The sequence below is a fragment of the Balearica regulorum genome, chromosome 1 (assembly GCF_011004875.1).
Source record: "Balearica regulorum gibbericeps isolate bBalReg1 chromosome 1, bBalReg1.pri, whole genome shotgun sequence".
Classification (NCBI taxonomy): Eukaryota; Metazoa; Chordata; class Aves; order Gruiformes; family Gruidae; genus Balearica; species Balearica regulorum.
This window is the reverse complement of record NC_046184.1, coordinates 86566332-86594008: the sequence shown is the minus strand read 5'-3', so window position 1 is coordinate 86594008 and position 27677 is coordinate 86566332. Positions and strand designations below refer to the sequence as shown.

The window sequence follows — 27677 nt, the reverse complement described above, 5'->3', positions numbered from 1 at the left end:
AAGTACAGGTTCTCCCATAAGCTATAGAATAGCAGTGGGAAGGTATGGCAAGAGGTGGAACACAGGCTCAGGATTCCTGTACTGATGCTGCCTCTTTGTCAAAATTCCCTGCATCTTTGGCCTGTTTCTCCCTAACAGCTCAAACAATTGGTTTTTGAAGCCCTTTTTTCTTACTATCATCTTCCTTGATAAGATTTCCTAGGTCCCTCAAGTTCTTTAATTTTCTTGTTTTCTGCTCACATGGCTAGTCCCATGGTCACTTCTAACAGCAAGTCCATCTGTTCCTTTTTCAATTCTCCTCTGAGCAAAGATTCATAACTCTTTGGGGCATTTACAGGAGCCTCTCTAGTGTCTCTCTCATTTCAGTGGGTGGTCTTGCAAAAAATAAGAGGAAAACCAGTAAGGGATCCTAATCTGTCCTTCAGAGCGAATTTTATTATTTCATATTTTTTCTGTATCTTTTCCTCAGACATAGTTGAGTCTGTGTTTCTACCCACTCATTGGGCTTCTTAATGATTGCCAACAAGCAGCTGATGGGCTTTACTGTCTCACAGTAAAAGGATTGCGATTAAATGGGGAAGATAGGCTCCCATGGATTTGAGACAGCAAAGGTGTGCAGTCACAAGGTCATGGAGCAGGGCATCCTTAGATGGACTCCCAGACAGTTTTCAGGTTGTGGTTACACTGGAGGCTGTGAACTTTGGCAGGTTCATGAGTGAAAAATGAGATAGCTCTTCTAGGCATCACGGCAAAGCATGCTGTACAGGCTGAAAAATGTGCTGTCCTAAAGATTAGCAGGTTAAAGACATGCTCATGTAAATTATTCTATGCCTAGAAATCTGATTTGCCTCAGACAGTGAAAAGCTGCCATATGCTGTTTCACAAAATAAAAGCAAATACAAAGTGGCTTCACCTAGCAACACCTAAAGTCATTTATTACACCTGTGCATCTCCCAGCCAACAGTTCCTTCCTCTGTGCTGGAGATATGCATTATGAAGAAGTAAAAATGGATTGGTGCCTTCTCCAGCTATTTTGGATTAACCCATCAGGCAGCTAAAACAACCATACAGCTGTTCATTCACTCCCCACCCTCAATGGGATGGGGGAGAGAATCAGGGAAAAAAAAAGGTAACAATCATGGGCTGAGATAAAGACAGTTTAATATGACAGAAAAGGAAGATAATAATAGTAGTAATAATAACAACAACGATAAAAGAATATGCAAAACAACAACAACAATAATGATAAAAGAATACGCAAAACAAGTGATGCACAGCACAGTTGCTCACCACCCGCAGACCACTGATGACCAGCTAGTTCCCAAGCAACAGTCCCAGCCCCCAGCCAGCTTCCCCCAAGTTATACACTGAGCATGACATTATATGGTATGGAATACCCCTTTGGCCAGTCTGGGTCAGCTGTCCTGGCTGTGTCCCTTCCCAGCTGCTTGTGCACCCCCAGCCTGCTTGCTGGTGGGGTGGTATGAGAAGCTGAAAAGTCCATGACTTGGTGTAAATGTTGCCTAGCAACAAGCACAACATCAGTGTGTTGTCAACATGATTCTCATCCTAAATCCGAAACACAGCAGCACTATACCAGCTACTAGGAAGAAAATTAACTCTATCCCAGATGAAACCATGACACCAACTTTACATTTAGGTTAGGTCTATCTGGCTGGAAACTGATTCTGCAAGGCTTTAAAGAAGTGAATGATGCCTTAGATGACATACGTCTCTCTAGACCTTTGAGCCTAAGCGCTTATCTAATCAATTTTGTGTCTGTTGAACTATATAGTTCTGTCTGAACAGTTAAAATGTTGTATGGAAAACAGCTGCTTTGTGGTATAGAATATGAAACAGTATCAGAACAGGTATTAACTGAGGCTCGTGTGAAAATTAGTCATTCAGGAATAATTGCAAAGACGACAGAGGAAGCTGCTGAATATCAGGCAACTGCAAAACCTCACCTAGTCTGCATTGCTAGGAGATATATTTGTTATGAACAGAAAGCAAGCATTTCACCAGTGTGCCTTTGTTGTGGGACACCAAATTGAGGGGCAGACAACTTGAGCCACACACAGAACTGTGTGGGTCAATACAGCAAACACAGCTATTTCCCCACAAGGGCAGTAACAGGTGATTGCTTATTCCTCAGTTTGGAAATAATAACTTACCGTCGGATGAGAACATCACTTGTGAACTCTTCAACTAAGCAGACAATAAATGGAGTATTATTTAGATGTCTCTGCAACTAAAAAGAGAAAGACTTAACTGGACCTTACTCAAGTGGGGGTCAGGCCTGTAACATCACGAGCAGAAAATGCACAGAACCATTGCCCCAACAGGGTTGCTAGAAAAAGGGTGAAGGAACTGCATGCAGCAAATACACAACCTCTATGTCATGAAGTAAGGAGTTGTGGTTATTAATTACTTGGTAGAGAATGGCTGAGATTCTGAATCAGGGTAGTACACACTGCCTGATGATAAAAACGGTAGTATTCCTGCCCACACCCAAACTGTTGAATTTTTTATAAAAGTACTTTTTAATATAGTCACTTATATGCTGCATTACAACAAAAACTGTATTTGTAAAGAAGCATTTTCTAATATTTGTGAAGCTCATTTGTACCTTTGTCACTTGGGGAAAAGAAGTCAGTTTTTCAGCCTATATTGAACCTGGGAATTTTAGGGAAGGCTCCATGAGATGCTCATATAATGTCTTTGTCTGTAGTGACTTCAGATCATATATATCCCTTGAATTACCAAGACATCAGCATCTTTTACTAAGACACAGCATGTCTTTGTTACACAAAAGGATGTAGGACTGACCTTTCTTGATGCTACTCACAAATGGAATTGGTGACAAAGGGCACCTTAAGAGCCTCCTAAAGGCACTCAGAAAGTTAGGTGAGGAAACAAGTGGATTTATCAAAAATTTTCTATCAAAAATTCCAGCCTGACTTGGCTGATTTCCATTTATCTCAAGGTAGGGTTGAAGCTAACTTTAAAGGTGTGATAATGATAACATAGTTTGTTATTTCTTTTCTTTCTGGGTGGTCAGCCATCTTCACAGATGCTTTACTAACCAGCCACATAGTTATGTCTCCAGAGTGAACTTTCATGCACTAAGAAGGACTGGTGTTGCTCCACACAATGGGTGAAGTTTGGAGGAAGGAGAACAAATTACGTTTTATGGCATGTAAAGGATCCTTGTAGAATTAAAAGAGTGATCTCCCCACTGGAGCAGAAGCAATACTTTGCTCAGAAAGGACTTTTACCTGTGCCTCTAGGAGGAATTACGTGAAGGTTGTTTAGGAAGTGTAGAAATCAAAGCCTTGACATGAGATTTCTTTGTTGGCCAAAATTTATATTGATAAAGGAAATGGAAAAAAACAGTTTTAAGTTAGTAACTTAAAAAAAACTTCACTTAACTGTTAGTTTTAAGTTAGAGTGAAACGTGCCCAAACACAGTAACAGAATCCACTGGGACTTTAGTTGACCATTGATGGGACCAATGGCTGTGCTTGCAACAGATGCCCATTCTAAATGTCCAAAACAGTTGCATGAGTCAACTCAGTGTGACTATAGGAAACCTTAGGACACTTCTTTTTTTTTTTTTTTATAATGGATAGTAGTTCTTGAATAGGTTATAAATAACCATTGAACTCAGGCTTGATGAATTGTTGTTTTGTTAAAAGAAATGACACCAAGTGTGCAGTCTCAGTTGGTTCTCATTCTAACAGAGAGAGACGACTTACCCAAGCACTGAAGTAATTCATCCTATAGTTCCAAATAAGAAAGACTTTACAGTCAAAAGCTATGGCTTCCTCCCGGCCTAGAGAAAGGCACAGTTCTTCAAATCAGTATCAGCAGTGTTCTGTGCAAGATGCGGTTCCAGACCTTGTTGGGACTTTGAAGAGACTGATCCATAAATGGGCTGTTAGAAGAAAGCAACAGCAAATGAGTGCAGAGAGACATATACAGATTCATTCTCTGCACATCTGTAAACATCTTTACAGATGTTTAATGCATTTGTAAAGATGGCATTAAACACATCCTGGAAAAGACATTTCAATCACATTTTGATTATGCAAGACATTATATGTGAATTATGCTACTTGAAGACACTGAGCTTGTAGTAAAACCATTGGCTCTATTATTAGCTTTAATAATTGAACAATTATTCATTATTTAGTATTAAATTTAGACTTAATAAATAGAGCCCCATCTTAAGGGGCTTTTAGATACTTTGCCATAACAGTTATTGTGCAGTATGATGACCTCCCAAGAGCATTAAAACATCATTTACTCAGTCAGTACTTCTGCCAATAGATCCTTCACCGCTAGTACACACAGCACCCTGGGCCATTGTACCCAATGGATTTCTCCATATTATATTTGTTACAAGTGAAAACCAAAGCAATTATGGACCGGGTGGCCATGATGGTTCTTTCATATTGTGGCTGTAGGTAAAGACAGCAGAATACAGAGTACAGTACAAAATACCATCTAACAGCACTGACAATTAGCTTTTGCGGTAGCTGTACCATTTGTTGCCTTTGTCTGTCCAGAGACCATCTCTCTCCACAAGACGTTTACAGAAACCTAAAAAAATGTTCATGTGGAGTCACTTTCCAAATGATCATGCGGTTTGAAACCCTTTGTGTGATAAACTATGTAAATTTATGCTACGTTCAGGAAAGTAATCTTGATCCAGCTAAGGGATGCTTCACATCGGATGTAAAGCCTAGGTATTTCACTTCTGAAGGGCTGTGTTTGCCACTCAAACTTGTGTTTAGCAAGATTTATTTTCCCCAAAGACATGCTGACTAGTAGACCTTTTTTTTTATTAGTATGATCCATGGCAGGTCACATCTCTTGTCACAGATTGTGTCTTATTTCTAGCTGGGATTTAACTGACCTTTAGTTTCATTGGTCCTTACTTGGCCTTGCTGTATTAGATTTAAAAGTCCAGATGAAGTACTCATCATTTTTCTCCATATGGTATTTATGCACATTGATCAAATTATTCCTTGGTCTTGTCTTGATAATTTAAAGAGAGTGGGTTTTTAATCATAAGACATGTTTTCTGCTTTATTTCTGTATCTTGTCCATTTAATCATCCTTTTTTTTGGCACATATTCAGTATTAAAGCAATATTAAAGCCAGAGCACAACCAGACAGTGAAAAAAAAATCCTACATTTACATACTCTTATTACTTCCTCATTTATACATGCACATTAGCCTTCCTTGCCACAGCATGCAATGGAAAGATCGCATTAAGTTGCCAGTAATACTTTGCAGGATGTGGTACCCTTTCTGTGCGTGTGGCTTGAATTTCTTATGCCTTGATGCATAAGTCTGAATTGCACTGCATTAAACACAGATGTTTGAGAGCGATCTGGGGGAAGTGCTTTGTCTTGATTATTATCTACCATTGCCTTAATGCATGCATATACTGCAAATTTTTCTAACAGCACTTTTGTACTTGCTGCCAGAGTATTGATGAACATATTCGGTAACAGTGAACTATTTACTGAGGCTGGAGGAATTCCCCATGAACTGATGATCTGTCGCTGTTGATATCTGGTTTTACAAATCTGTTGGGCAATTCTTGATCCACAAATGGATGCTTTACACTAGATGTAAACCTCAGATATTTCACTTCTAAAGGGTGTGTTTGTCAACCAAACTTTAATTTTACAACATCTATATTCCTCAAAGCCTTATTGACAGGCAGCAATGATGTTTCTGTCTTATAATTTCGTATTAATGGATCCTCAACCCAAACCTCTTGTTTTCCCATTGTTTTTTCCTGGAAGTGATGTCAGGCTAACTGGGCTTTGGCTACAGAGGACATCACTCTGCCTTTTATGTATTGTTTTTGCTTGGCAGCTGTTGCAACCCCTCAGAGGCTGACTCTGGAGTGGCCCACTGAGCAGAAGCACAAGCCTCTCTAGGAGGGGTTAGCTCTGATTCATGCCCTGCACAGACTGGCACGGAGGGAAACCTCAGGCACACTGCCTGGAGTGTGTTACACCTGCATATGTACCAGAAAGGAGGATTGGGATTGCTGTGGAATAATATTAGATAGCATATTGACTTTGTCATTCAAAGCCAGTGGCATTTTTATGCGTATATCATAAATCTTCTCTACTGGCGCTCTTTTTATTACTCGTGGAGTGCTGTGATGAACTGTCTGGTTCTGTCAGCCTTTTAGATCCAATTTAAATTGCTCAGGCTGTTCTCTAATCTCTTTTTAAAGGATCTTCTACCTCCATTAGTGCCACATTATGGCTCCAAAACAAGTGTCCTTGGGATAAGAATGTCCAGGAGTTTTTTTCTGATAGCAAGGGCAATAACATATCATTCATTTAGCTTTCCTGCTCCTCCTTAGCTGTCTGTTTAGCTTTCCATCCTCTTCAGCTGTGTCTTACAGCCTTATGGCATGAGGATCTGGCATACATGACACCTTTCAATTTTAATATGTTCAAGAAATTTCTTAATATGTTGCCTGGTGATTTTTTTTTTTGTTGTTCTCCAGGTTTTTTTATGTTCTACTTTCCATTAATGTCATACTTGTGTTTTGCAGTCTTGTTTGAATGGTCTGTGTTGGATTAGTGTTTTTAGAGCACTCCATAATAAATACTACTGTTTGAACTTTATTTGTATGATGAGGATAGCAACATATCATTACCTCTTAATTAATAAGCTTTCATTTTAATGAACACAGACAAAATTTCTGAACCAATAATGGGTTTATCATGCATGCGGTATAGTCCTTCAGTCCTTTCCTCTAGCTTGTCCATGGATTTTCTCCAGAGACGTCCATCATCACTGGCCTATGCTTGTACATCACTGGGGCAGAGACTAGTCAGAAGCCTGCTTGATTTTTGTATAGCATTATATTCCATGTATAGGGATTCTCCAGACATTATTTTTCATTTGGTATCATGATTTTTGTCCTGATTACCAGGAACTGCATTAATGCTCACAGTATTTGTAAGGAGGGGAGAGATGCTATCACTCCAGCCATTTTTCTCCAGAAGGAATCTACTGCAGTCAGTAGATCAGATTAAGTCTGTTTGGGATGGCACTGAACTGGAACCAATGCTACTCCAGGTGCCTTAACTCCTGAAGTTACTTGTAGGAAGGATTCTTTTGGACTCTAGGGAACTAATAGTACAATATCATGCTTTGGGCCATACAAATATGTTAGGGTACCATCATACAGCTGAATCTTAATTCAAAACAGAAAAAGGACAAAATGTTAGAGGAAAAAACTCTTTTGTCATCTCTCTTCTCCCCTGGAGTTAGTGAGTTAATTGAAACAACACTGTCCAAACAAGCATTTTGACAGACTCAAAATTAAGTGTTTCCCCTTTTTCCCATTAAAAAAGTAATTACAATTAAAAATGGAACTGTGACTTGAAGGTCACATTTTTAAGTTTGACTTTTAAAAACACATTTGCATTGAATTTCAGTTGACTGGATTTCACATGATGTTTTCCTATGTAAATCTTTGGGTTTAGAAAATCTTATAGTTGAGGTGTATGCAGAGGATGTTCCCACTGATTATTTCCTCATGTATCATGTGGATCCAGTCAAGTCTAAGCACATGAAAACCTTCTTGCTGTATTTTCCAGTCATGTCACACATTCATTATCACACACAAAATCATTATCCTTTATCATAGCATGCTTAAGCAATGTGCTGATAGCTATCAGCTTTGCATTAAGCAGTACAAGCTCAAGACTTGCATTCTATAGACAAGTGCACTTAGAACAGCAGGTGTGCACATGGCCAGCCTGAGTTTTGGAGGGCCTTCAGGAAACAAAATATCCTGGTCCCATCCTTACTGTGTCCTGTGTCCTCCTAACTGATAGTTAAATCAGTCTGGTAAACCAGCCATGTGATGCCAAAATACTGTAAGATCATTTCTTGATTCCTTTGGGAACCTCAGTGACTCAGCAGACAGGTCTTTCTGAAGCATTTCAGACCCAGTTTTATAATGGCATTCAGGCATCTGCAAACACCAGTTATTACCCAATGGGTTTTTCTAAAGTATCTCAGTTAGACTTGACTTGTGCAGCCTCTGTTGTGAAATCCACTAGGCTTGTTTCTTTGAGTTCTTTCTGGACATCCTTGTAAACATAGTACTGTAGTCAATCTGACCATAGATCAGATTAGTCCTGTTTTATATCAAGTCTCATTTTGAAATGCATACCTTTAACATTTTTTGTTTGAATGACTTGCTCCTACTGTTGGAGCAGCTATTAGTTACTTCTGTCACCTTTCACTGTCAAAAAAGCACCAAAGCTGCAGCAGTTTTGAATCAGCAAAGCAGTGTGCATTGATTGCTGGCTAGAAAACCACACAAGCTAACCCATCAAGCCCAGTTACAGGCAGTCCAACTGGTCCTTGTCGTAGGAAACTCTAGGCTTCATTGGTTTCCAAGCAGACTGAGCTCTCATAGCACAGTATGAGACAAAGGAAGCACCAAGCACCTTCTACTGAGCAGCGAGGTGTTTCCAACACAGTCCATCTGAGTACAAAACGTAGACATGGGTGCCCACGTCAGCACCACTGCTGCCCCTCCTCAAGCAGAGGGCACTGGTCAGTGGAACAGGGAGAGAGATCCATCTCTCAGCTGCCTAGGGATCACATAGCCATGATGGAAGCAGAACCAAACCAAACCAATTATCAGTTAAAATATACCGATCAGCACATCTTGTCATGGCAGTTTGATGTCCTGTACTTCTCTGGAGACCTGAATAAAGGTAGTCGGCTTTGCAGGGATAGAGGTGTATGCTTCTGAGAATATGCCACCTCTTTCCCACAAATCACTACATGTGTCATAAACAGTTTCTTTTCAAACGGAAGTCAGACTGACTGTCTAAGAGCTATCATCACCACCTCTGGACCTCTCTAATCTTCCTTTAATTTTATTCTTTTCTGATCAAGTGACTAGAATGAACTGCATTTTCCAGAGGAAACTGTACTATTGATGTGTATATTAGCACCATATTTTCAGTGTCGTTTTCGTTCTTACTTTCATATCCTAATATTTTGTTTGCTCTTTCAACTGCATAATGCACAGAGTGGTTTTACTGAGCTGCCTAATAATGAACTGGTCTTTGTCTTGAGTGGTTAGTTAATTTAGTTTCCAATAAAGATTATGAACAGCTTAAATTATTACTTCTAACATATGGCACATTGTATTGGTCATACACATTTAGCCTTCAGTCGTGCTGTCCATTGACCTACCTAGATTTACAAGGATGTCATTCAGTTCCTATCAAAGCATAACAACTTTGAATATTTTTGAGTTATTCTCAGCCTTTGTACAGCTATTCTTGAACTCTTTCTTTCACCCTGTTTTTCAAGTCACTGGCAGATCTAGCATTTCACCAGAGCTGGGATGTGCATCCCATCTTGCCAGAATTCCTTTGCAGTATTGTCAATGAATCTCTGGCTAACTATCAATGTTTGTCTCTCTTCAACTCGTTGACACCAGCCCTGCTTCCAGAGTTTATCTGCCTTTGTTCATCTGCATTGTTACCAACTGGACAGTTTCAATCCTGGAGTACAGCCCAGCCCTTGTACAGTAGGTGATGACTAGTCTTCGTTATTTTTAGCATGAAGTGCCCAGTATCCCAACTACAGACCAGGCACTCCTTGTGCATGAGGCTGGACACATGTAACAGAAAGACATACCAATTTTTGGTGAGGTATTCACAGTGAGAATCCCAGCTCTGTTCCTGGGTTTCTTTCAACTTCTCCACCTGGGTTACCCCTATAGTGATAAACAGTATTAACAGTCACTTCTTTGGAGCAGAAAACCAATAGAAACTAGGCAGCTTAGGTGGAATGTTGCAGGTGGTGTACAGTAATGAGTCACATCCTCCACTGGCTGAAGAACTCTGTTATCTTCTGAATAACCTCTGGGAAAAGGTGAGATTAACAGTGTTGGCATATCCTGTTGGCCAGAGTTGGCCAGACTCTTTTCAGTGGTGCCCAGCGACAGGACAAGGGGCAATGGGCACAAACTGGAACAGAAGAAGTTCCATCTCAATATGAGGAAAAACTCCTTTACTCTGAGGGTGACCAAGCACTGGGACAGGCTGCCCAGAGAGGTTGTGGAGTCTCCTTCTGTGGAGATGTTCAAAACCCAACTGGATGGGATCCTGTGCAACCTGCTCTAGGTGATCCTGCTTTAGCAGGGGGGTTGGACTAGATGATCTCCAGAGGTCCCTTCCAATCCCTACCATTCTGTGATTTTGTGTTTCTGTGATTCTGTGATCCTGGCATCTTGTTTTTTAAAAAAACTATCAACACTACATGTTGTCCCTGTTGGTGCACCATGGGCAGCAGGAGAAGAGGAGACATTATAGAGGGGGAGGAGATTTCAGTTCCTGCCAGCAATAAGAACGATTTGGGTGGAAGAGCTGGGTGCAATTCATCTTCCCCCACCTCAGGCTTCTGCAAACAGGTATTGCTGACTCAAGGGGCTAGGGCCAGCACCTTCCCGCCTGCTCTGGTCCTTTGTGTCAGAACTGGTCAATACTGTGATGATGGCACTGCCTGTGGGAGAGCCTAAGTGTTGACCCTACATAAAAAGCTGGCAGAACAAAATAATCCAAAGTAGAGAATGCAGCAGGAATTAAACATTGATATAGACAGTAAAAATTAGAGCTTTGCTAGCATGTAAATAAAGATCGACACATAGATAGATAGAAATGAAAGGAAGAAAGAAAAATAAAACCTATGGCTTCAGGGAACATTTCTCGTAAAGTATTTTACAAGTGGCTTTTGGGCATATTTCCTCCTGATACTTGACCACTGGCAGAACCCAAATGCTGTATGCCATGACCACTGGGCTAATGTGATAGCTGGGCTCTCAAGTCCTTACGCCCATTACGGCACTATGAAAGTATCTTCGGGTGCTTGATTAGGAGTTCAAAACAAGAGGGGAGAATGGGCCCTCAGCAATTCAGAATGAAAGGGAGAACTTGCCAGCTTTTCATCTTGACATTGAGCCATGAAGTGGAATTGTTCGCTGCTCTCAGCGTGGGCACCCTACCAAAGCAAAGAGAAAAAAAATTTGGTACCCATCAGTCCAGAACTTTGGTACCCATCAGTCCAGAACTGTTTTACAGGCCTGGATATAGCTAGGTAGACAGAAATTAAAATTCAGTGTGGGAAAATGTATGTTAACTGTCAAGACAGGATTCCTTACAACTGCGTGTTAGGAGGGGGAATCGCTTGTCTTTTCTGGGGAGAGACACCTATGATGTGCCCAGGTTCACTTCCCTTGCAGGACCATTTGACCTAGTGAGGAAACATTTTAGAAAGAAACTGCAGAAGGAAGCCAAGGCTATTAAACCCTCGCCGGTATATGAAGACTAGTTAAGGACCTGTCACAGTTGAGACAGAGTAAATGACAACCCATAGCAGATCTGGATACTAATGTTGATTTAAGAATTTACAAGACTAGAGCTTTTAACCTGCTTGGTATCTCACACACTTGCTTTCCTCACAGCATTACATTCACCTTCAGCAGGGACGTTGTGGGTGGCCTGTCAAGGTGAAAGCCATCAGTTCATACTGTGCAGCTCCTCACAGTTACCAGTCTTGAGCATTTCTGGCCAAGATCACTGGGCATCCCCCAACATACAGCTCCACACATCTCCTTCATCTCCAGGATCTTTCCCCACTTCTTGTGTTTTTCATCCAGGCACAATCTTCACCTCCTTTCTAGCCCTGAGCCCTAGGTCTTGCTTGCAATCAGACTCCTAACTGGTGATTCTCACATTTTGTTACTAATTGGAGGATTCAGGACATGCCACTTTTCTTTAGTCCAGCTGATATCAAAATGTACAACTAGTGCAAACATACTGCTTGCAGCTAGCTTGTGCTCCAGAATACAAAAGTTGAGCTTTGGACATTCATGTACACACACAATTATCTGCGGACGCCTGACAGCGTTTAGAATTTAAGTGGGGTTTTTTTGCCTGCCACTGGCTCTAATACTAGTGACACAAAGTAGGTGTCTACTGCAGATCAAGAAAAGGTGGAGAAAGGCTAAAGAAGCTGGCAAAGCAAAAAAAAGGTATTAAGTGGTGTTTATTAAAAGTGAGACAGCATCCTTCAAATAGCTGAGTTATGGCCAGTGAGTAAAATTGGAAGGATCATAAACTCTGTGAGATTAAATGTAAAAATAAAATAAGGCAGGCCAAAAACCAGAATGAGGAACAGGCTGTAAATGGGGTAAAAGCTCATGAATCCTTTTTTAAACATTTCAGCAGTAGGACTGTCTGCTGAGCCATAGATTATCACTGCAAAAGACAAGGTAAGGCCATGGCAGAAGGAAAGTGTGCTCTTGACACTTGAGAAGGTTCCTGAGTTTGTTTGTTTATGGGGGACTTCTAGAGGATCTGTCTGATTGAAGTGACTGTAGAAGAAGCTATGGGACACAAGAGCAAAGTGAACCTTAATACTGTGGTGCAGGTGAATGATGTTCACCCAAGAGCTCTGCCAAAGATCACAGATGAAGTAGCTGAACTGCTGGCTACGGTGACCAGCCCCTCACTTGAAACAGTCTTAGGCCCTGAGGCCTAAAAAGTTGACAGATGTGACATCAATTTTCTAAAAGGGTTCTGGAGGAGATCCAAGGAACTAGCAGAGCCTGACTGAGCCCATTATTAGAAACTATGTTTAAAAAAAAAATAAGGAATGAAAACTAGAATATACTGAGGAGGAGTCACCATGACTTTTGTAAAGAGAAGCCCTACCTCATAAACCTCCTGAAGTTCTTTGAAGGCATTGGGATGTATATGGATAAGGGAGCTCGTAGTCATAAAGTATGCTCAGGCTTCTAAAAGGCTTCTGTTAGTCTGTCACGAAATTCAGTCCTCACATGGATAAACAGTTCTTTGAAAGACAGTCAGCAGAAGATAAAAATAAATGGTGAGTTCTGACTAATCACAAATGAGATCTTCAAGCTTGAATAGGTCCTTGGGTGGACTCCTCAGCTCTGGCTGAGTAGTAGTCAAAGAAGCAAATGCACAGTTAAGAATAGTCACACTGGAAAAGGGACAGAGAGGTAAACAGAGTGCCCTGGGGCCACTTCATTAACCCTTGGTGCATCTCACTTCATGGTCAGGTCTCAGAATTGGTGAAGGAGACTGTGAAAGTTTGGAGAAGGGTCAATGGAAAAGCTTCTGTACACGAAGTAGCAAAGTTAGATAGGGCTCATCAGCCTGGGAAGGAGGTTGCTGAAGAGAAATCTGACAAAGTTTTGTAAAACGCTTAGAGACATGGAAAAGGTGACTAGCACATGACAGTTCTTTGTCTTTTCCAACATAAGCATGAAGGTCATCAAAAAAGATTAGTAGGTACTCTGTTCCAACAGGCAAGAAGAGGTGCTTTTCTCATAAAATGTAGATCTTGCTGTAGGAGGATGTGGATGTGAAAAGTTCGCACAGGTGCAGAACAGAAATGTGCAACACAATGGAAGAAAAATCCACCGCAGGTTATCAGGTACGAAGACCTTTGGCCCAGGAAGTCACTGAGCTGCAAAATGTGTGAGATTATTCTGGGGAAGCATCACATCTCCTGCTACTCTTGTGCAGGCATTTGCTGTTGGCCACAGTCAGAAACAAGTCCTGGGGAGATGGGCTGCCGGTCTGACCTACTACAACTGTATTTATGTTATGGTTTTATGATCCTTCCATAAGAGTGGAAACTACATGACCGAAAATATCTAGCCTGGATCAAGCATGGGATGCTATGTGACTGGGAGTGGCCTTACCAGGAATAATGGGAGGGTGAACTAGAGGGCAGCTTGCAAGTCCTTTCTGATAATAGGTGTTTTAATTAAAAGGCATTGCAATTCAATGTGGAGCCTGTGACAAAGGGGAAAAAGAAGGAAAAATTAGAGAAAGAAACATCTGGAGACAGCAGCTTGCACAATGCTCTCCCTGCAGGCTTCCACCAGCTGCTAATGGCATATTCAAGCCATGAGGTCAGCACTTTTTTTGTGAACTCTTGGTTCCAGGATACAATACACGCTCTCCTAACACATGCTCTTGCCCTGCTGAAGCAGGGTCTTTTAAGTCTTTGTGAATTGAGTCCTGGGTATTTATGTTACTATCTTTAGTTACAAAACAGAGTGACACGTTTTTAACTGTAAAGCCTTTAGCTAATTATTGATAGACTGGTGCCTATAAAAGAGTGCTGTAGTTATTCAGAGTCTACAACCTCCTCTTTTAAAGTTTAGTGCTTATATATTCCTTGGCTGTTTAAACCATATTTTCATCCTGTAGAAAGAAGAACTTGTGTGATATACAGATATCATGCTGGCATTTTCTTACTATCTAAAACAGGAACATGTCCTAGTAGTCATTCAGTTACCATTTCACAAGCTGCTCCTCAGAAGTTTAGACTTGAAGGCAAACTTTGGTATTTGCTGGAACGAGAAAACAGTTGTTGTTACTCCTGTTGTTCCTGTTGCCCTCCATTTGGGATTTTGAATAGAGCTTGTGTCTTTCCTGCATGAATTGATACACCTGGGCTCTCCAGCTCCCCAGCTATGGTCGCATAGCCGAAGCTGCTATTCTGTGCCTGGGGAAAGACGAAAGTAAGCGGAGATCAGATATGCTTTTATATGCATATTTACCCGCCAGATAGAGCTAACAGTTCATACATGAAATGGTTTATATCCTGAACCCTCACCTGTGTGTGTGTGACCAAGGGGAACATGCTGCTAAACTAATCCTACAAAACCCCAGCAGTAGGCAGTGTTATATATTACTTTCTAAGAAGCCTAATGTCAGGAGGTAAAGCAAAGGAATAGACTAATTGAGATGAATGTTCTGAAATTAACAAAAAAATTGCATCCAGGGAATCCAGAAGTTTCTCCACCATTCACCTCACTGATGCTAAGACCAGCCTCCTGCTGCTGCAGCCTGCCGGGAGAGACAGGACTTGAACTGAAGAATCTTCAATATGGCTCTTGGAAGATTGTCTCCTAATATGTGCAGTAACTGTAATCAAAAGAAGCACAAGGTCTGCACCTCCTGTCTATACAGATAACAGTCAACCCAGCAGTGCTATCCAGTCAGGATATCCTAGTGTCGTTCAGCAGAGTGCTGCATGAGAATGCAATATTGAATTGGAGTGAGGAGAAACATGGCATTCAGCTCAACGTAACAACTCAAATCTGATCTGGACGTTAAAGCTGCAGGTGTCACCCTGTGGTAGGTGCTAGAGCCTGCAGAGGGATGTGGGTTCCCTGCTTGGGACCTATGCTGCTGACGGACAAGGACGAGGTTCCTGCTAACACATGCAAGATTGCAGCCCCACTGCAGATGAGGCCAAAGTGAGTTGATGCAGTATAGATATCACTGTGGATCTGCAGACCCTGTGTCACCCGTTCTGACCTCAGAGCTGCTTCTGCTCTGTTCTCGCTATTCCCTCATGGAGCTGGGCAAGTAGCATCTTCCTGGGTGCCCCTCAGGGTCGAGGGGGAAGAGAGGGGAGCAGTCTCCTCTTTTCTTCCCTACAGCAGGCAATGCCCCAGCTCTCCACAGCCAAGTGCCAGAGCAGAGCACCTTCTTTTGCCGTGTCCATCAGAGGGTGAGGTCTTCCAGGGACAGGTCCTGGCTCTTCAGTGAGATCATTTCAGCTGCACTCCTTATGGGGGACCTGGTCTACAGAGGAAGGCCAGCGAGGATAAGAAAGACAGAAAAAAATCCTGGCTCTGCCATCTCACTTATTATTCAAAAACTGAATACTGTGGCAATATTTTGATGTACTTCCATCAACATCACACAAAGCTGAAAAGGTATTGCCAGCCTCGTCCTGCGTAGTATTACTATAATTTTTGCAGGCTTTCTCTGGCTGGCACTAATATAGGCAGTGAGAGGACGGTATCTCTGTAGCTCTGGGGATTTTAGCTTGAGATAGCAGAATCCCAAAAGGAAACAGAGAAAAATGAGACAATTTAGCACAACTGACAGGAATTAATGAAGTGATTCTGTTCCCCTGTCCCTGTGTTTCCAGGTGAAAAGGCTTCATCAGAACAATATTGTCTGATCTATTTCTATGGGGTGATGAGGGCTCTGCCTGCCCAGACACATTTCTTTCATTTTGTTTTTTCTTACATTTTGCCATCCAGGATTGTTTGGTCACCCGCAGGTGAGAGAGAGAGGACTGGGTTTACAAGCTGTCGCAGGTAATAGAACCACAGCAGCAACACCACCGCAGTGGTCTAGGGAAAGCTGACAGCCAGGTGCTCTCAGAGTCACCTCAGCTTTCCACAGATGAGCTCTACAGAGTAACTAAAAACATCCATTAAATGGGGGGGGGGGGGGGGGCCCAAGGAAATCTGATAAGTCCATAAGCCAGCAACTAACTTCCAAAGAAAAATACCACATGGATGAATTGTATCACAGTTGCCAGTATCGGCTTTCTTTCATGCTGCAGTTTCTTTGGTCTACCTCTCTATCTAGATCATGAATTTTGCAGCTGCAGTTGTCCCTGGGATTAACTGCTCTTGTCCACAGCACGAGGTGAAAATTACAGGAGTCAACACGTGGGGACAGGCAGAATGTGATTACTTGAAACTATGCAACCAGGAGACAGGAGCCAAAAAAAAAAAAAAAAAAAAAAGTGGTATGGATTCTCCCGGCCTGCCATGTGGTGAATGAGCTTAATTTGTTGGTTTTTTACTGAAGTGCATAGCACTTGGGGTTTTTTCAATCAAAAGCCATGTTTGAATTGTTTCTCAAGCATTCCCATTTCTGAGTGATTGATCATTCAGAGATGATGCCAACTGAGAGCATTGATGCAGAGTGGTTGCAAGAGCAGGGTGAGACAGATGCATGGGTGACTGAAACACTTCAGTGGTTGCTGCCACTTCTCTGCCCCTGAAGGACAGCTGAGGGCTTGCAGAGGTGGCTGGAAGGGACTGAAGAGGAATGCTAAATGGCTAATGGAGTAGAAGCTGGTAAGCAAATAGTTACAGATGGGTGCCATCCAATCTAAGGGCCATGATACCTTGTGCTGTCTATGAGGTTTGTACAGGCTCTGTGTGTATGTGTGATGTCTGTGACAGAAAGCCTGCTATTGCTGTGATTAAGTGATTTTTAAGAGATTAAAGACTGTAGTAAAGTGATTTTTTTTTCCAGTTTTGTCCCCATAGCAGATGTGTGCTGTGGTAAGGTTGTGACAAGCAGGCATTCACGGGGGGTGTGTGTGTCTCTTTCTCCCTCTCCAGGTTCTCAAGCATCTGCGCCACTTAAATTTCACCAATAACATGGGGGAGCAAGTGGATTTTGATGAGTTTGGGGACCTGGTAGGGAATTACTCAATAATCAATTGGCATCTCTCTCCGGAGGATGGCTCAGTCGTTTTTGAGGAAGTTGGGCACTACAACGTTTATGCCAAGAAAGGGGAGAGGCTCTTTATCAATGAAAACAAGATCCTGTGGAGTGGATTCTCTAAGGAGGTAAGTGCCTAAATACTCACAGCAACGTTTCCAAAGTTTCCACAAGCTGAAATTTGAACTAACCCTGTGCACTCCTGTATTATGGCTGCATGTCTCATTTAAAGACCCATTCATCTTACTGTATACATGGTCTCTGCCCTAGTCTTTCACACTTCTGGAAATAACAGGCAGCTGCTTCTCCCCTCCTACAAATTTGATGAGCCTGGGTATTAATGCTTGAATAATGCCTTTTTTCTGGCCCAAGTAGTTGGCTTGGAATTTTGTAATGTTGTTTCCACAAGGATGAGAAATTCATTGCCCAAATCTGGTTGCTGATGAAGTCAAGTTTTCCTGAGCACAGTAGTTTCATTTCTGAAGACAGCGATCTCTTCCACTCCCAGTATCTCTGTATCAAGAAGTGTCTCTTCCTGCTCCTAGTTAAATCCACAGCTGTTTCTGCTGGCTTTACCCTCCAAGTCCCAGAGCCTTCCACACACCCTTGCCTTGCAAACCAAACAGAACAAGCCCTGTCAATCTTCCCAGGTTAATTTGGACATGGTGCTCAAATAGTGGGAGATGCTGGTATGTGCTATCTTTTTTTTAATCTACCAAAAGGTGCTTGTGCAGCTTCAAAAGTACATGATGAAGCCATTGACTTCAGTCAGGCCTAAGTCCTTCTCCACTTTGTTGCATATGTCAGATCTTTTCAGCATAACTGTATCATGACTAGCAGCCAGGACTGTGTCTCCTGCGTGTGATGGGAACATGGTGCAGAGATGTCCAGACCAAAGCCAGGTGAGCTGCCGTCAGCAGCCCACTCCAGCCTAGACAGCTCCTGGAGGGGATGCTGAGCAGGCATCTGCCTTGTGGCCTGGGAGGTGGCACAGGGAGCATTAGCTTAGAAACGTCGCTGCTGGGTCCTGCTGCAATGTTTAGATGTGTTAAATCAGCACCTGATTAATGAACAAGGCAATTCATTTCCAGGTGATTATTCATGTCTGCCGACAGATCAGGTAACTGCTTCTGCAGTAGCTACACTTGCCTAATACACTTATGCCATCAGTTAAGCCTTACCTTTACTCCAGATACCCCAGCTTCACTTATGGTTTAATTCCAGAGCTCTCTGAAGGAGGCATAGGTCAGGCAGAGCATGCTGCAGCATAAATACTAAGCTCAGGCTTTTCTAAGCCCAGCTGGAGACTCCAAGCCCAAACTACAAATGGAATTAAAAACCCCTGGTATTCCAACCCCTTCTTCTGATGCCACTGGCACCTCTTCCAACAGGCAGGATTTTTTGTTTTTTTAACATAAACTGAGTAATTATGCTCTCTTGGTCTAAATTCCTCTAACAGTGCAATATTTATCTTCATTCTCTGTCCTAATCTGTTAAAAATGCAACTGGATGTTGCGGAGTGTCATGCCAGGGCATATAAATTGCGTACCAGTGGAGGGGATTGTAATCTCTATGTCTGTTGCAGCTTTTTTTTTTCAGTTTATAGAGTTTGGATTTCTTCCAGATTAAAGGCTCCACTCAAAGAGAGTAGCCAGTACTTCACTCATTGAAGCCTTCTATGCCTCCGTCATCCTCAAAAAAGATTAAATGTATTAAATGTGATTTTAACACAGGAACTTCAGCATTGGCCAGACTTGCAAAAGAACAAGTTAAAGAGTAGGTAAGATAGATAGATTCATTTTGGCAGAACTTGATGAAATTCCCCACAGAATACTTAAGGAGGCAGCCAAAGCAATCTCAAAAGTACTAGCAATTCATCTTTGAGAAATGTGGAGGATGGGTGATGTCTCAAAGGATTAGAGGAGGGTAATCGTAATACCTGTTTTTAAAAGCAGATATAGGAGAGCTAAGGGAATTACACACAATTGAGCTGAGCTTCAGTAATCTAAAAGACTTGATAAAAAAAGAAACAACCCAGTTTATAAACACTTAGAGGATAATAAACTGATAAGAAAAAGCCAAAATGGATTTGTCAAGATGAAATCATGCCAAACCAATTTAATTTTCCTCCTTGGAAGCTCAATCAACTTTAGCAGAAAATGGAGAAGCAGTGCGTGACTTCAGTTGGGCCTTTGATCAGTGACAGCCTAGGGAAAGACAGTTTAGACTGGTGAAGTCCTCTTGGTGAATGCACAACCTGCTGAAAGACTGCCCCAAGGCATAAGTATTAGCAGCACACTGTATTAATAGCAATAGGTATTAACAGCAGAGAGTGCTTCAAGTGGGGAGCTGCAGCGATTTGCCCTGGCTATGTGTCTGTCCAATTAATTATGCCATCCTGATTAACAGCTTAGAAACAGGGTTCTCCAACTGTGCTGCAGGTACACTTCAGAGTGATAAGCAACGGTGACTGCTCTCAGCTGCAGGCCAATACCCGAGTTACGAAATGGGCATCTCCACATAGGATCTGCCACTACTGAGGGCTTGCTTACTCTGTGGTTGAGGTAAATTCCTGCACACAGGCCATTTCCAAACCATACCCTGGGCTCACCATCTAAGTGCATCCACACAGGAGCTCAGCAGGTTAGCATCACTTGGGCAAACTAACAGCAAACTTCTGAAAAAGTGAATGGAGGCTTCTAAGCAGCACAGCCCTTAAGTATGTACAGTTCATGGTACTTTGCTGGCAGTGGAAACAGTGGGTTTCCCCTGAGCTGAGAAAGCCATGTTCTGTGTCAGCTCTCTTTTCTTAATTTAGATGGGAAAAGGTGAGCTCAACCTCAGGTTGCGCTTCTGTGTAAAAAAGGCCCAGGCTTCCACTTATTATGCTGAACTCCTTGGTGTCAGTGTGCATTAGGCATGCAGTGAGCATGCTCATGTGACCACTTGCTGCCAGGATATGACTATGCCCAGGTGGGCTCACACACAGCATAAATGCACAGCCAGCAGGTCACACTGCTCATCATTTGCAGCAGCAGAAGTCTGGAAGCCTTTGGATCTGCGTACAGCTGCTGATTTGCATCTTTACATGTTCAGTGTTCTAAAAACAGGGCCTTTGTCTTTCATATGAACACTCTTCTTCTTCAGCTAATTTACCTTTTTTTGTTTCGGGGTTGGTAAGGGTCTTCAGAACAGGAGGAAGTGGACTTCAATGAACTGTTTTAATTCCCATACATCATTAGCAGTCAATATGCAATATATGGAATTGGGGATCAGCAGTCAGAGCCCATCATCTCCAAGGGTGACTTAGATTCCTGCCCGTAGAGATTGGTCGTCTTTTAACCATTTAATGACTGTTTTCTGGTATGTGTCTCATGGGTCACGTACCAGTTTGCAGTGCCCTCAGCACAGTAGATATTACAGAGATCTGCTGATTCTCCCTACCGTCCCTTGATGTGATCCTTCAAACAAATATCACTGCAGTGCGTTGGGGGAGGACTATTGTGGAAGATATATCTGTTCTGTGGAGGGAAGAGGTGAACCTAATCAAACAATAACACCCTTGGAGTAAGCCCAAGGTCCTGCTGTAGGAAGGCTGCACGTGGGGCACTGCCACCATTAACCCTCATCGGGGTCTTTTCTTGCAGGTGCCTTTCTCTAACTGCAGCAGGGACTGCCTCCCTGGCACCAGGAAGGGCATTATTGAGGGAGAGCCCACCTGCTGCTTCGAGTGTGTGGACTGCCCTGACGGCGAGTACAGTGATGAAACAGGTAATACCCACAGAGATGCTTTGGGGTTTGCAGAGGACTGTGAGAGCCCTCTGGGCATCGCCTGCAGTTGTGTGGAAGTCGCTTCCCTGCCATGCTGAGCTGGAGGCTGCTCTGCCACAAGGCCTCACAGAAAATGAGAAACTTCTGAAAAGCTTACAGGAGTTGAGTCTTCTGGTCCTCAGGTCCTGTCTTCTGCTAAGTCTGCTTGTCCTTTCTGCTCTGAGTTAGGAGAATTAAGGCAGAGAACTTGAAAAAAGAACTTGCATATAGGAAGCCTCTCAAGCAGCCACAAGCAAACTCTCTACACTGTGGCAATAGCTTTTTTTTGTTCGTCCAAAAGCCTGGAGGAAGGAAACACTCCCTACCCTAATCCTAAATTCAGTAGTTGTCTGTCTGCTTTTCCTCATGTTGTCAGGGGTTTATTTTGTGCTTTACAAAGAAATAAAGTCCATTCCATCCCTGACTTCACAAGCAGAAAGGAATATGTGCCTTTATGGGATCACCAGCCACAGCTTCTGTTGAGCACTGGCACTGCAAGAGACTAGAATCTCTGGGTCCTATCAAACAGCCATGGACATCTTTTTTATTGCTTTCAGTGGGAGCTTGGATGAAGCTGCTCAAGTTCGGCAGTGGAGGTGAAAGGTAACCTCAGTTTTAGAGTGGGTTGTAAAATTCTGTATTTCCAACACCATTAGTGCTCCCTCAGTGTTGGGCATCACTAGAGTAATGAAGGCAAGTAAAACTCTTTCAGAACACCTGTCCCCTCCATACTGCAGAGTGCTCAGAATCTCCTCACACCCTCTCTGGCAGAATTGGTCCCAGCGCACACTGCAGACCTTTCCTGAGATGAAAACTTCAGTAAGCTGCTTGCAAGACTGAACAACTGTACTCCTTTGGGAGACTCTAATTTGCATCCTATCAGACAGGAATGATTTTTTTTTTTTAGCATGAACATGTAGTACTACAGGATGCTTGGGAGCAGCATTTTCAAGTTAAATAGAAACAATTCTGGTCATGTCAGTCTTTTGGTGTTTTTCACAGGATTTTGGGAGCTAGCACTGGTGTGCTGGTGAAATTTGTGGGGTTGAGGGGGCGACTGCCTTCTGACTCCACACTGCTGCAATTTCAGCTGACAGTAATGATCTTTATTTCCTGTGCTTGCCAGTTTTATAAGCACAGAGAGCAGTTTTACAACCAGTCTCATCCAGCTGAGACAGTGATGCTACCAAAGGAGACAGTTTGTCATGTCCTCTCCCAGCTGTTTGCTCCCACCCTTTGTCTGGGAGCTAGTATTCGTGCAAACATAGAGCAAGTTGGATCAGGTCTCTGGTCTTTCTAAACCAAACTATTGGCAGGTTGAGTTTCCAGCTAGAACGAGAAGCTGCATGACCTATACTGCTAACACAAAGGAGGGGGCAGGAATAAGCAGCCTTGGGGGAGGAGGGGGATCTGATTTACTCCCTTCGGTGGCAGCATGGTCTCTAAGTCAGCTCAAGACAATAGTGAAAGCACTTCCTTAGGATGCAGTGCTAAATTGCTGCCCCTGTCTCTGGTAGAGGCGGTTGAATTTCCTGCTGTGTCAAGTTAGCTCTGCCTTGCCTGCAGTTTGCAGTAGGTTTCCAGGTAAAAGGCAGAAGCTGAATGGATGCAAATGAAATGACATTTGGTGATGGGAGCTTCTGACCGAGCTTTTGCATCTAGTGCAAGTTTTTCATATGAACAGCTTAGGTGAGGCAACCAGGCATTAGGAAAGCAGCATGATATCAGGTCACGGATGCTCCCTGCAACTACCCCTCCAGAACGAGACAGCTTGAAATCCTCTGCCCTTGCTAGCTGGGCATTCCTGGGTTTCTCACTGGCATCAAGCTCTGCTCTGGGAGCTATGCTTTGCATCTGTGTTCATGGTCAGGTGAAAACCTCAGAGGGAGGTTGCTGCTAAAGGGGTTTTCTGAATGTTTGTTCCCAGAACTCACTGCAGGCCATTGCTGTACCACTGGGATTCCAAAGGCTGAGGTAGGTTATGACTTCCAACTCACTGCTCTCAGCCCCTTTCCACTGCCATCAAGGGAGTCATGACCCTCCCCACTGGAGCACAAGACCCATTTGGGTCAAAGAAGAAGAGCAGAAGCAGCAGGTCTTTGCCTTTTGATCATGGCAGCCATTGGAGACATACGTTGCCATCCCAGTAGGTACAACTAGTTTCATGTAAAGAGATGGTGGCATCAATTTTCCCTTTGCAAGTATCAGTGGGACACTGTGCTGGGTGTGGGGAGAGTGATATCACTTAGACACATCTTCCCCTAATGTTCCAATGTGAAATGAGAGTGTGCTGGGAGTCAAGGGCATTGCCTGCCTTCAGGGAAGAGCAATTTAAACACTTCTAAGACTCACCTCCATGGAATATGAAACAGGCTCTCAAAGCACCTAAGGAGGCAAGCACGTTTTTAATTTTCTCTGTAATAGAGACAGGCAGGATGTTTCAAATTATGATAGAAGTGTGAGAAGTATGAAGACAGACAGAAGTAGATGATAAAAATGAAGGAATAAGAAAGAGGGAGAGACAGAGCCTGCATAACAGCCAGTAGCAATCAAAGTTTGCAAAGTTTTGCCAAGAAATGGATTCCAAAAACACAAGTGCAGGGGCAGGACTCTTTTTAAGCTGGAACTAAGTATACTTTGTGTTGTGCTATAGAGCCAATGGGAGGCTGTTTGTTTCAGTGTAAAACACTGTTAGACACCACTGTATGGCTCTGGGAATCTGCAGGCACCTGAAGGGAACACCCCAGGTATTTAAGGTGAAGGCTGGTGCGTAGCTGCCATATATGTCATTGTCCTGGTTTCAGCTGAGATCGAGTTAATTTTCTTCCGAGTAGCTGGTATAGTGCTGCTGTGTTTTGGATTTAGGATGAGAATCATGTTGATAACACACTGATGTGTTTAGTTATTGCTAGGCAATGTTTACACCAAGTCAAGAACTTGTCAGCTTCTCATACCACCCCACTAGCAAGGAGGCTGGGGGTGCTCAAGAAAGTGGGAGGGGACACAGCCAGGACAGCTGACCCAGAGTGGCCAAAGGGATATTCCATAACATATGAAGTCATACTCAGTATATAACTTGGGGAAAGCTGGCTGGGAGTTTAGACCGCAGCTTGGGAACTAGCTGGGCATTGGTGGTCTGTGGGTGGTGAGCAACTGTGCAGTGCATCACTTGGTTTGTATATTCTGTCATCATCATCATCTTCTTCTTCTTCTTTTTCTGTCATATTAAACTGTCTTTATCTCAACCCATGAGGTTTTTTTTCCATTCTCCTCATCCCCTTGAGGGGGTGGGAGGGAGCAGCTGCATGGTGCTTAGTTACTGTCTGGTGTTAAACCACGACAGTCCTTTTTGGCACCCAACGTGGGGCACAATGGGTTGAGATAACAACAGATCTGACCAGAGCGCATTAGAACAAATTTGTTATAAGCGTTCATTATATTAGGTAAATAGTCGCTGGTCGCAGTGTTGATTCATTCTCCCTCGCAGTCGTTGTGCGTGTTCACAGACCTGTGTTATGTAACACCTGACTTGCCGTATGTGTTCCCCGTTGTGCTGTTTGTCATCTCTGTGCGCTGGGTCAAGGTTATTATTGTGGTGTACTTTGTAGTACTGACTTGTGATGTGATAAACCTGTTGGTCGCGAGACTAATCTCAGCATTGCCATCATCTCCGTACTTCGGGAGCCATCTGTTGGAAGCTATTAATAATTACACTTCTTTCTTTTTCTTCTCCGAGAGCCAATATGTGGGGGGGACACCTTCCTTCCCCTTCCCCTTCCCCTTCCCCTTCCCCTTCCCCTTCCCCTTCCCCTTCCCCTTCCCCTTCCCCTTCCCCTTCCCCTTCCCCTCCAGGCTAATTACAACAGCTCTTGAGAATGTTGAATATCCTTGGGATGTTCAAACCAGCATGTTCCTATTGCTATGTCTCCTGAATGTAGTTCAGGTCTTGTTTAAGGTTAAACTACTATTTAAGAATATCACTCAGAGATTAACCCCAGTGACAGGCGCTGGGGCTACTCCAACCACCACGAGAGGCACTGCCGCTACTCCAACCTCCATGATAAGCACTGCGGCTACTCCAGCCCTGGCTACATGTGCTGTGGCTGCTCCAACTCTGGCAACAGGCACTGCAGCTGAACCAGAGAACCAACCTGTGCCGGTATCGGTCACCCCTATACAGAAGAAGAAATACAAAAAATCAGCTTGCTTAGTAAGGGATGACCAATGAAACAGGACTATCAGGACACCAGGAGGAAGGGGCAGAACCAGAGGTAATCACCCAGTCCCTGTCCCTGAGTGAGCTGCGAGATATGTGAAAAGATTTCAGGCGAGCAACTTGTCACCTGGCTGCTCCGATGCTGGGATAACGGGGCCAGTAGCCTGGAATTAGAGGGTAGGGAGGCCAAGCAGCTGGGATCACTGTCTAGGGAAGGGGCATTGACAAGGCGATTGGGAAAAAGACACAAGCCTTCAGCCTCTGGAGGCTTCTGTCAAGTGTGAGGAAAAGGTGAAGATGTTGTATGTCATCCATGGTTTACTGTGACCTAGACATCGTGCAGGTACCCACAGATCCAGATGAAGTCCAATGTACCCAACCCACGTGGCAGAAGTTTGTACAGAGCACAGAACCTGCTCACCCTTTAACAGTCCCATATGGCCAGTGCGGAAGTCCAATGGAGAGTGGAGACTGACAGTAGACTATTGTGGCCTGAATGAAGTCACACTGCTGATGAGTGCTGCCATGCTGGACATGCTAGAACTTCAATATGAACTGGAGTCAAAGGCAGCCAAGTGGTACACCACAACTGATATTGCAAATACATTTTTCTCAATCCTTTTGGTGGCAGAGTGCAGGCCACAGTTTGCTTTCCCTCAGAGGGGTGTCCAGTACTCCTGAATCGACTGCCCCAGAGGAGGAAACACAGCCCCACCATTTGCCATGGGCTGATCCAGACTGCACTGGAACAGGGTGAAGCTCCAGAGCACCTGCAATACATGTGCAACATCATCGTATGGGGCAATACAGCAGAAGGAGTTTCTGAGAAAGGGAAGGACATAGTCCAAATCCTTCTGAAAACTAGTTTCGCCATAAAATGAAGTAAGGTCAAGGGACTTGCACAGGAGATCCAGCTTTTAGGAATAAAATGGCAAGATAGGCGTCATCAGATCCCAATGGATGTGATCAGTAAAATAGCAGCCATGTCTCCACCAACTAGCAAAAAGGAAACACAGGCTTTCTTAGGCATTGCAGGTTTTTGGAGGATGCATATTCCAAATTACAGTCTGATTGTAAGCCCTCTCTATCAGGTGACCCAGAAGAAGAACAATTCAAAATGGGGCCCTGAGCAACAACAAGCCTTTGAACAAACCAAACAGGAAATAGTTCACGCAGTAGCCCTTGGCCCAGTCCAGGCAGGACCAGATGTAAAAAACATGCTCTACACCGCAGCCAGGGAGAATGGCCCTACCTGGAGTCTCTGGCAGAAAGCACTAGGGGAGTCTCGAGGTCAGCCCCTGGGTTTTGGAGTCAGGGGTACAGAGGATCTGAGGCCCACTACACTCCAACTGAACAAGAGGTATTGGCAGCATATGAAAGGGTTCGAGCCACTTTGGAGGTGGTTGGTACTGAAGCACAGCTCCACCTGGCACTCTGACTGCTGGTGCTGGGTTGGATGTTCAAAGGGAGGGTCCCCTGTACACATCGTGTGACTAATGCTACATGGAGTAAGCGGGTCGCACTGATCACACAGCAGGCTCAAATAGGAAACCCCAGTCACCCAGGAATTCTGGAAGTGATCGCAGACTGGCCAGAAGGCAAAGATTTCAGAATATCGGCAGAGGAGGCGGTGAGGCATGCTAAAGAGGCCCCACCATATAATAAACTGCCAGGAAATGAGAAGCAATATGCCCTGTTCACTTATGGGTCCTTTCGCGTTGTGGGAAAGCATCGGAGGTGGAAGGCCGCTGTATGGAGTCTTACACAACAAGTCGCAGAAGGTACTGAAGGAGAAAGTGAATCGAGCCAGTTTGCAGAGGTGAAAGCCATCCAGCTGGCTTTAGACATTCCTGCGCGAGAAAAGTGGCCAGTGCTCTGTCTCTGCACTGACCCATGGATGGTGGGAAATGCCCTGTGGGGATGGTTACAGCAATGGGAGCAGAGCAGCTGGCAGCGCAGAGGCAAACCCATGTGGGCTGCCCCATTGTGGCAAAATATTGCTGCCTCGCTAGAGAAGCTGGTTGTGAAAGTACGTCATGTAGATGCCCATGTATGCAAGAGTCGGACCACTGAGGAACATCAGAACAATATGCAAGTGGGTCAGGCTGCTCAGATCGAAATGGCTTAGGTGGATCTGGACTGGCAACATAAGGGTGAATTGTTTACAGCTCGGTGGGCCCATGATACCTCAGGCCATCAAGGAAGGGATGCAACATATGATGGGCTTGTGACCGATGGGTGGACTTGACCATGGACGCTATCGCAC

General features: G+C 43.7%; 1 protein-coding gene across 2 annotated transcripts in view; it reads left to right on the top strand.

The window, feature by feature from the left end:
- Nucleotides 1-27677, top strand: part of CASR (calcium sensing receptor) — an 84604-nt gene that overhangs the window by 51652 nt on the left and 5275 nt on the right. For both annotated transcript variants that reach the window (XR_012837398.1, XM_075764264.1), the window contains exons 5-6: nt 17283-17513; nt 21033-21156. Coding sequence is in view for 1 of the 2 variants with exons in the window: in XM_075764264.1 (XP_075620379.1) it covers nt 17283-17513; nt 21033-21156 (355 nt within the window). In the remaining variant the exon portion in view is untranslated. The remainder of the gene's footprint in view (nt 1-17282; nt 17514-21032; nt 21157-27677) is intronic.